The sequence below is a fragment of the Nicotiana tabacum genome, chromosome 22 (assembly GCF_000715075.1).
Source record: "Nicotiana tabacum cultivar K326 chromosome 22, ASM71507v2, whole genome shotgun sequence".
NCBI classification, from domain to species: domain Eukaryota; kingdom Viridiplantae; phylum Streptophyta; class Magnoliopsida; order Solanales; family Solanaceae; genus Nicotiana; species Nicotiana tabacum.
In genome coordinates, this window is record NC_134101.1 from 30,173,725 (window position 1) to 30,183,805 (window position 10,081).

Consider the following 10,081-nt stretch of genomic DNA (forward strand, 5'->3'; position numbering starts at 1 on the left):
TAAGCGTCACAACCAAAGTACTCACTATTCTCAAGGCATAACAAAGTCAAGAGATATTTCTTCAATTGAATTCATCTCACAATGGCTCCTACTCCTAAAAAAAATAAAACTAACTACACCCGGTTCAAATAAAATCCTTGAAAAAGAACCGTGGCACAAAGAAAAACCAAGGGGGAATTACTACACTACATACAAAGAAAATATTTTTGTCCTTTTTTCTTAGACTTAAATCCCTCAAGAAAACCGTCTAGGAGATCCATCGTCGGGAAAAGTCCAATTTTTCTACTTTTGTTTTTTCAATTTTTTTCATAGCTACTAAAATACTAAAACACTACACAACTACGAAAACAAAAATAAGAAGTTAACATTTTTCTAACATCCTACTACTAATTATCTAGAGAATTCTCCCACCCCACATTTAAAAGAGTGCAGTGTCCCCAATGCACAAATAAAGCAAAACAATAACGAGGGTGCACAAGAAACTCCCTGAAAGGCTAAAGGCCGAAGCAATAGCGGCTCACGGGGTACTCAGACTTCCCCCAGGCATGGTTCTTTTTGTGGGAACCCCACACTTAGTTCTCACCATCTTACTCACTTTTGCACACTTCCAATAGCTTTGCCTCCTATGTTTATAATCCTGCAAAATAAAAACAAACACTACAGCAATAATAAAATAAAAAATAAAATTAAAAGAAAGCAGTAGAGATGGGTTGCCTCCCAACAAGCGCCTGATTTAACGTCGCGGCACGACACAGAATCTCGTCTAATCATTGGCAAGTAACACCTTCGACTTCTGACGATCAAAGTCACCTCTATAATAGTGCTTCACTCTTTGTCCGTTCACTAAGAACATTCTCTCGCCACCTAAGATGCGCAGCTCAATTGCACCATGTGGAATGACTCTCACTACCTCAAACGGGCCTGACCATCTCGATTTGAGCTTCCCTGGAAAGAGTCTTAATCTCGAATTGAACAAGAGAACCAATTGGCCCGGTTCGAACTCGCGATGGTGGATATTCTTATCATGCCAGCGCTTGGTCCTTTCTTTATATAATTTGGCATTCTCATACGCATGCAAGTGAAACTTATCAGGCTTGTTCAATTGCATCACCCGCTTTCTACCCACTAATTCTGCATCAAACTTCAGCTTCTTTATCGCCCAATAGGCCTTGTGCTCAAGTTCCACTGGTAAGTGACATGCTTTCCCATAAAGTAGCTTGTAAGGGGAGAATCCGATTGGAGTTTTGTAGGCAGTCTGGTATGCCCATACAGCATCATCAAGCATTGCAGCCCAATCTTTCCTACTTGCACTAACCGTCTTCTCCAGGATCTGCTTTATCTCTCTATTTGAGACTTCAATTTGCCCACTAGTCTGAGGATGGTAAGCGGTTGCAACCTTATGTTTGACCTCATATTGCGCTAAGACATTGTCCAAGAGCTTGTTACAGAAATGGGTGCCCCCATCACTAATCGTCACTTTCGGAGTGCCGAACCTTGTAAAGATATGCTTTTTCACAAAGCTGACCACAACCTTGGCATCATTGGTAGGAAGAGCAATGGCCTCCACCCACTTCGACACATAGTCAACGGTCACCAAAATGTACTTACACCCACTGGACAAGGGAAACGAACCCATAAAATCAATTCCCCACACATCAAAAATTTCAACCTCCATAATACCGTGCAATGGCATCTCATGCCTTTTCGTGATTGTTCCTGTTCTCTGGCACCTATCACACCACCTCACGAACTCATGGGCATCTTTAAACACCCTAGGCCAATAAAAACACGATTGCAATACCTTAGCTGCTGTTTTGTCACCCACATAATGACCATCATAAGGCGACGCATCACAGTAATGTAAGATAGCATTTATTTCAGATTCGGGCACACATCTTGTCATTAACTGATCGGTACAAGATTTGAATAGAAATGGCTCATCCCACACATATGACCTCATATCTCGCAAGAACTTCTTTTTAGCATAAGGTTCAAGATCTGCAGCATCTCTCCACTTGCTAGATAGTTCACAAAATCTGCATACCATGGCACCTCCACAACAGTAATGGCCAATAATTGCTCATCCGGGAATGTTTCCTTGATGATATCTCCCTCGGATTCATGATTCCGAGTTTCTAACCTGGATAAGTGATCAGCCACTTGATGCTCTATTCCTTTACGGTCTCGAATCTCCAAATCAAATTCCTGCAAGAGTAAAACCCAACGGATTAGCCTTAGTTTAGCATCTTTCTTTTCGAACAAATACCTGATGGCTGCATGGTCTGAGTAGATGATGACTTTGGTGCCAACCTAATAGGCCCGAAATTTATCGAATGCCCACACTACAGCAAGCAACTCCTTTTCTGTCACAGTATAATTTATTTGAGCAGGAGTAAGAGTCTTGCTTGCATAGTAAAAGGAGTGAAAAATTTTGCTCCTCCTCTAGCCCAACACGGCCCCAATTGCACCATCACTAGCATCACACATCAGCTCAAATGGCTTTTTCCAGTCAGGAGCCACTATGATTGGTGCACTCACTAATTTTTTTTCAGCTCCTCGAATGCTTTCAGACAAGCATCATCAAACTTGAACAACACATCCTTCTCCAACAACCTGCACAAAGGAGAAGAAATTTTTGAGAAATCCTTTATAAATCGGCGATAAAAACCTGCATGTCCCAGAAAACTCCTAACTCCTTTCACTGAAATCGGTGGTGGCAACTTTTCAATTGATTTCACCTTAGCTTTGTCAACTTCCAGTCCATCTTTGGACACCTTGTGCCCCAGCACTATACCTTCATGTACCATAAAATGGCAGTTTTCCCAATTCAGTACCAGATTAGTCTCCTCACACCTGGCAAGCACTTTAGCAAGATTGGTCAAGCATTCATCAAAAGAAGGACCAAACACAGAAAAATCATCCATAAAAATCTCCACAAACCGTTCCACCATATTGGTGAAAATAGCCATCACATACCTTTGAAAAGTGGCAGGTGCATTACACAACCTGAATGGCATTATCTTAAATGCATAAGTGCCATAAGGGCATGTAAAAGTTGTCTTTTATTGATCTTCCGGGGAAATAGCAATCTGATTATACCCTGAATAGCCGTCAAGGAAACAATAGTACTCCTGTCTGGCTAACCTGTCAAGCATTTGATCAATGAAGGGGAGGGGGAAGTAATCTTTTCGTGTAGCATTACTCAACTTCCTATAATCTATGCATATTCGCCAACCAGTCACAGTCCGAGTTGGGATTAATTCATTTTGTTCATTCACTACAACAGTCATACCCCCCCTTTTTAGGTACACATTAAACAGGGCTTACCCATTTACTATCGGAGATGGGAAATACTATACCCATTTACTATTGGATTTAGGCGGCGTTGATGTTCTACACTAGGCTTGTGTCCCTCCTCCATGAGTATTTTGTGCATGTAGAATGCAGGGCTAATACACTTTATGTCAGACATTGTCCAACCAATGGCATGTTTGTGCTCCCTCAGCACCCTTAAGAGCTTTTCTTCCTGCAATTTAGACAAATGAGAAGAAATAATCACAGGTAAAGTGTTAGAACTACCTAAATATACATAATGAAGATGAGATGGTAAGGGTATAAGTTCCAGTTTTGGAGCCTCCTCAACTGAGGGTCTAGGGGGCAGGACGATTGGCCGATCCAGAGGCTCAAACTGGGATCTTTCTCTTATGTATTCACAAGATGCTTCCAAAATTTGCAACATCTCCTCAACCTCTTCTTCCAGTTCCAAGTGATTGAACAACATCAATGCCTTTTCTAGTGCATCTTCTTTAAATGCACTTGGCTCTACGGCTGGTTCATTTATCTTCACCATAGAAATCATGGCCAGGTCCTTGTAATGACGAAGCAACTTAATGGCTCGATATACATTGAAGACCGCTTCTTCATTGTCCACCCTCGGGATCATCTTACCTTCTCGGACTTTGATAATGGCATCTCCAGTGGTCAAAAGAGGTCGTCCCAAGATGATAGGAACTAACTCATCAGCCTCGTAGTCATGGATGATAAAATCTGCAGGGAAAATAAACTTCCCAATATGCAACAAGACGTTCTCAATTACCCCCTTAGGTATATCTATCAGCTAACTATAGAAGCACCGTGGTGGGTCTCGGAGCTCCTAATCCCAATTGTTTGAACACTGACAACAATATCAGATTGATACTTGCGCCCAAATCACACAAGGCTCTACCCACATCAATTTCACCAATCCTCACGGGGATGGTAAAACTAGCTGGATCCTTAAGCTTTTGTGGAAGCTTATGTTGAATCCTGGAAGTGCACTCCTCGGTAAGTGCGCCGGTCTCAAATTCAGTTAATCTCCTCTTATTTGCCACTATATCCTTAATATATTTTGCATATTTTGGGACCTCACTGAGCATGTCCACCAAAGGGATGTTCAAGTGTATCTGCTTCAACATATCTAAAAATTTCTGAAACATGTGGTCATCATTTTTCTTTCTTAGTCTTTGAGGAAAAGGAGGTGGCACCCTCTCTGATATTTGCTCAGACTCTATTTTGTTTCTCTCATCTACCTCTACAGGTTTTGGAACTCTTTCTTCTTCCAGCCCAAACTGCTCTTTTTTCTTCTTAGGAACTTCTACTAACTCTCTCCCATTTCTCAATATCACTGTATTGACTTGAGGGTTTTTATCTGTATCACTTGGGAGAGCTCCAATAGGTCTAATATTCTGATTGTTAGCCATTTTTCCAAACTGCCTCTCTAGATTTTTGAACTTTGTGCGCAATTGTTGATTCTCAGCCATAACTTTCTGATTGTCTAGCAAGAGCTTTTTCATCATGTCAATCAAACTCTCTTCTGATTGTTGTGGAGGTTGAGGTGGATGATTATAATTCGCTCGAGGCCTGATGTTCTGATTTCCACCCCAAGAGAATTTAGGATGATTCCTCCAGTTCGTATTATATGTGTTACAATATTGAGCATTTTGATTCATCGGCCCTCTAGCTTGTTGCCCCCCACGTAGTAGATGGATTCAGGATTCACGGGGCATATGTCACTAGTGTGACCTTCACCACATAACATGCAGCAGGTAGACATCCGTTGCACATGATGCATCTGTTGTGCTTGGTTCATTGTCATCTTATTCATCTGATTTGCTAATCTCGCTATATCTGCCCTTATGGCAGAGAAATCATCAAGCTCGATCACACCTGCTGCCTTTTGTTTAAGTGCTCTTCGTGGTTCCCCATCTCCTTGCCAATTATTATCATTAGCAGTGAAATTGTTTAGCAGGATCTGGATCTCACTATACGGTCTTGCCATGCAACTACCCCCATATGCTGAGTCAAGATTCATCTTTGATGCCTCGTCCAACCCATCAATGAAAGTGTGACCCAACACCTCATCAGTCTGACAATGATGTGGGCAGTCTCTGAGTAGCTTCTTGTATCTTTCCCAAGCATGATGAAGAGTCTTGCCATCTCGTTGTTGAAACCCAAGAATCTGGCTCCTCAGCGACTTTGTCTTCTTAGTGGGAAAAAACTTGATTAAGAATTTCCTTGCTAGTTCATCCCAATTGTGGATTGAGTTCGCGGGCTCCTTTTGCAACCATTCCTTAGCTTCCCCGAGCAGTGAAAAGGGAAACAGTGCCAGCCTGACATAGTCCTTGGAAACATTTGGATAATTGTAAGTGTCTGTAATTTCCAGGAAGTTCTGAATGTGCCTCTACGAGTCTTCATGAGATAGACCCACATATTGCCCTGTGGACTGAATTAGTTGTACCATGTACTGTTTGAGTTCAAAGTGACCCGTAATCTCATGCTTCACAATTGCCTGAGTCATATTAGCAAGATTGGGCCTTGCAGCTTCTATCACCGCGCACCCTTCATTACCTGCCATCTCTATTGGTTGTGATTGAACTACGATGTCCAACTCTCTTTCAATTCTTGTTCGAGCTTCAACTTCCCTCCTCACTCTATGAAGTGTTCGATCGATCTCAGGATCAAGAGGAAGGATATTGTTTGTGCTTCTACTCCACCGCATTCAAGAGAACATCATGCGTTATCACAAATAAAGCAAACTAAAAATTAAAACTTGAACAAATAATGAATAAAAGCTTAACTTAGATAAACAATAAATAACTAAGTCCCCGGCAACGGCGCCAAAAACTTGTTGGTTCCCCAAGTACACGCAAGTATACGTGGCCGTCAAGTAATAAAGTGACTCGAAAGTTGGATGTCGAACCCACAGAGACTTAGATCAATTGTCAACTAAGCAAACTAAAATCAATTAATTGTCCAAGATATTTAAGAGTGATGTTTTTCTATTAATCTACTATTGCGGAAATTAAACAAGTAACAACTAATTTATCAAGAATGCAAATGAGTATGATGAGATTTTAATTCAGAGGAGGTGAAAATTCCAGGGTTGTGGTTGGTTTATCATTCCTATTAAGTCTAATAATCACACTCGTTAATCCAGATTATCTATGGTTGCTAATTAACCGGATCGTTTATATGAATATCATGTTCCCACAATACTACTCGCCTGCCCACAATATATCAATCCTATATTCCTATGGTATTGAGTCTATCATGAACGAATATAATGCGGTATTCAATTAAGAAAGATTGTTAGGTATATTCCTATCCTAACCGCGAAATTATCCCCTGAGCCACGGGTTCAGAAACAAGATCTCTATCATTCTACTCTTATCTAAACACGGCTTTCCCCAAGCATAGCATAGATAGTAGGGTGAATTGGTAGCTATAACAATTCACAAGTTAAAACTAGAATTAAAGAAACAACCACAAGATGATAATCTGAATTAACGAAGATGTAATTAATAAACGTTAATAATCATGTCAACCACAACCCTAGAACTAGAGTGCTTAGTCACTCATGTTCGTAGTAACAATTTTCCAAGTATTTTGCATAAACAAATTACAAAGAAAAGATAAAGGATTGAAAAACTTGATGATTTTCTCCTCCAAAAGTTGTTCCACGTGATGTTCTTGCCTCCGGTCGCAAAAACTCCTCTAAAAATGGTGTTTAATGACTATTTAGATGTGTAGGGAAAAGGCCTAGACGAAATAACCAAGTCCAAAACTAAAAAGGAGACAAAATAGGCTTTAAAACCCGGAACACCCTCGCTACAGGCCTCGCGGCGCGAGGCAAAACTTGAGCTTCATCTCGCTGTAGTCCGTGCGACGCAAGCTCTGTCGCACGCTTTAATCCTCGCCTCGCCTGCTCTAATGCGAGCAAAGTAGCTCGCTACGCCTGCTGCTGCTTCGATTCAATTTTGTTGCCTAACATTTCCAATTCACGTTTTTGTTTCTTTTCTCAATTATTCTTTTTGTCTTCTTTTGATTTATCTCTTTTGTCTTCCTTTGTAATGTTAAACTTTAATCCTTATATATCCACTAATTAAATAATCATAACTTCATTCTTGTTGTGTATAAAATATAAAATCTCTACTTTGCTACCAATTTCGTCTTCAACGTACCTACACATAAAATAAATTCAATTAAGCACAAATATAGTATAGTTTAGCATTAAAGCCCCAAAATGTAAGGTAAGTAATGCACTAAAAATATGAAATTATAGCCAAACATCAGAAATCGCTTGGATAAATAGTCATACGTGAAAGGAGATATCCTATAATTATATTAGATCAATATACAATCTGTTACAAGAAACTGTCTGATTCTTAATGGTAAAATACTTGCACGATAGTTATATCAAATACGAATTGTCTTTATACGATTTTATTTGTGTGCGTGCGCGCAACTAATTAAAAGGAACCGAACATGATCTTGGCTTTCATTATCAGTTTCATGTGATTTTTTCTAGACCAAGTGAATTTCAAATGGCTCAAACATGCATCACTTTTAATGTTCCCCAAGACGTGAGTATCAAAATTGCCCACTTAATGTTTGGCGTTATTATCACTTGCCACTAAGATTTTAGTGGAAAAGTTAAGTAGAATATACGAAGATCCTAAAATTTGCCCGGGCGGTATTAGTGTCTAGATATTAATAATTTGTACATATTTAATAAATTTCTAACATAAATACAGTATTTCTGTAACATGTACACTAGCTCCACCCTTGTAATTCAGGTGTGTAATGGCAAAAGAAGCCAAATTCTCATATGATCAAGAAGAAAGGGGAAGACCTAAAACATGGCAGAGCTAAGCACCTGCTCATCTCTTTCAGTTAGTTTAGACAGTTTGTAACACATGATCAAGCTTATTAGTTTAACAATATCAGCAGAAGATTCTTTGTCTAAGTAAAAAATTGAACACTAAATTCATACTAATAGCATCTACATAGCATCTCAGAAGCATCAAACCAAATGACTAATTAGAAAACAACTTGAAACTACTGATATTACTTCAAAAGTGCAGTATGTACAGTTATTGTTCAAATCTCAAATGAATTGCTGGAAAGATTATTACAATTTGTTAGACATATATCCATGAGAAACAATAAACAAACTTTCAAAGTTAAGAATCAAGAATTGAAAATTGCACCTAATAGCAGCATCTCTTGTAAATGCATCTTAGACTCCCAAGATTGTTGGTTTAACATTACTGTCTGATCCATCCTCATTACCCGTACCCTCATTGATTTGTACTAACTCATCCCCCTTTTGTGTGTGCACCTCAGGTTCCACAGAGGCTGGTCCCTCCAATTGCAGAATAGTATTCCCTTCAGATTCTAAATGTACCTCAGTAGTAGTTGTTGGTCCCTCAAAATCCAGGGTAGTATCAGTTGCTGGTTGAATAGAATAAGGTGTTGTGTCACATTCACCTGTTTCAATTTCATTAGAATTTAGCATAGTAGTCGATTCAGGTACCAACGACATGGACATTGAAGATTCATACAACCGATTCCAACTTTCTAGGAATTGAGGCATAGTTGTTGTTATTGTAGTCGATTGATCAGGTACCAATTGCACCTGATTGTTCCCCATACCATAACCCCTGGAACCAGTTAGTAGTTCAAGAAAAGTTGTAGCCTTGACTTCAGATTCGATAAATGCAATATTATGCTCCTCATTAACAGCAAAAGAACAACCTTCTTCTTCTTGATCTTGTGTCTGGATCTTCTCCAATAGTGTGTCACAGCCCATATTTTCATCCGATCTAACCATTATTTTAGGCACATTAAATTCTTGCATCGCGTTCTCAAAGTCAGCGATCATAGATTCTTGAAATTGAGAAAAAGTAGTTAGCCCCAACGACGAACCATTCTCTACACCAGTAGCCTCGTGACTTTGCACCATAGATTCCTCCATTGGTTCTTCAACATAATAGATAGGAGTGATCATCTCAGTATATTCCTGATCCATCAAAGGCTTAACCGAATTTATCCCAACAGTTTCCACCATTAATGGTTCAACAGATTCTACTATTGCTTTCTCAACAAAATAGTCCTGATCCATCAATGGCTGATCAAGATAATTATTTATATCAGAAGTCACCTCAGTATCCGCCTTCTCTTGTTCAGAACATGACTTCATAATCTTTACGCTCAGAATTACTGAACTTATTAAGAATAAGATCAGACAACACATATTCCTTCATTAGCCACTTACCATCATTATAATCATCAGAATTAATACACTTATTATTATTCTTCTCAGTATAACACATACTCTTCATTCGTCCAATAATCAAATCTCTTTTCCTCTGATCACAACTCTTTATAGTAACAGCTCTTCCCTTATCTTGTTGTTTCCAAGTTCCACCTCTTTTTCCTACAATCCTACTAAACCTTCCCTTGTTCTTCTTCCTTGGTGTAATAAAGTAACGGTAAATACTTGTGTCCCAATTATCTTCTACTCCTCCAGTAGAATGGCCATGGCTGTAAGTTACCCAAGGTTCTTGTTTGTAAACATCATACATTGCAATAAAACCATTGTCATGCAATTCTTGCTTAGCAACAAACCTCAAAAGAAATTTCACTAACTCTGAATCTGTCGGTCGAAATCGATACCCTTCTCCAAGATTATCTAACTCCATCATATTCATTGTTTCTTGAATATGAAGATGAAAAAAACGCAGCGGCCGAAACTAGAGAG

At 39.3% G+C, this 10,081-nt stretch overlaps 1 protein-coding gene across 1 annotated transcript; it reads right to left on the bottom strand.

Moving 5' to 3' along the window:
• Window positions 1-763: 763 nt before the first annotated feature.
• On the bottom strand, window positions 764-4,988 carry LOC142175771 (uncharacterized). The gene is made up of 8 exons (XM_075242762.1): window positions 4,199-4,988; window positions 3,590-4,047; window positions 3,360-3,526; window positions 3,100-3,297; window positions 2,835-3,006; window positions 2,587-2,613; window positions 2,141-2,205; window positions 764-2,036 (listed from the first exon to the last, which is right to left on the bottom strand). Exons 1-8 carry the CDS (start codon window positions 4,986-4,988, stop codon window positions 764-766), a joined length of 3,150 nt encoding a protein of 1,049 aa, XP_075098863.1.
• Between the last annotated feature and the right edge of the window lie 5,093 nt (window positions 4,989-10,081).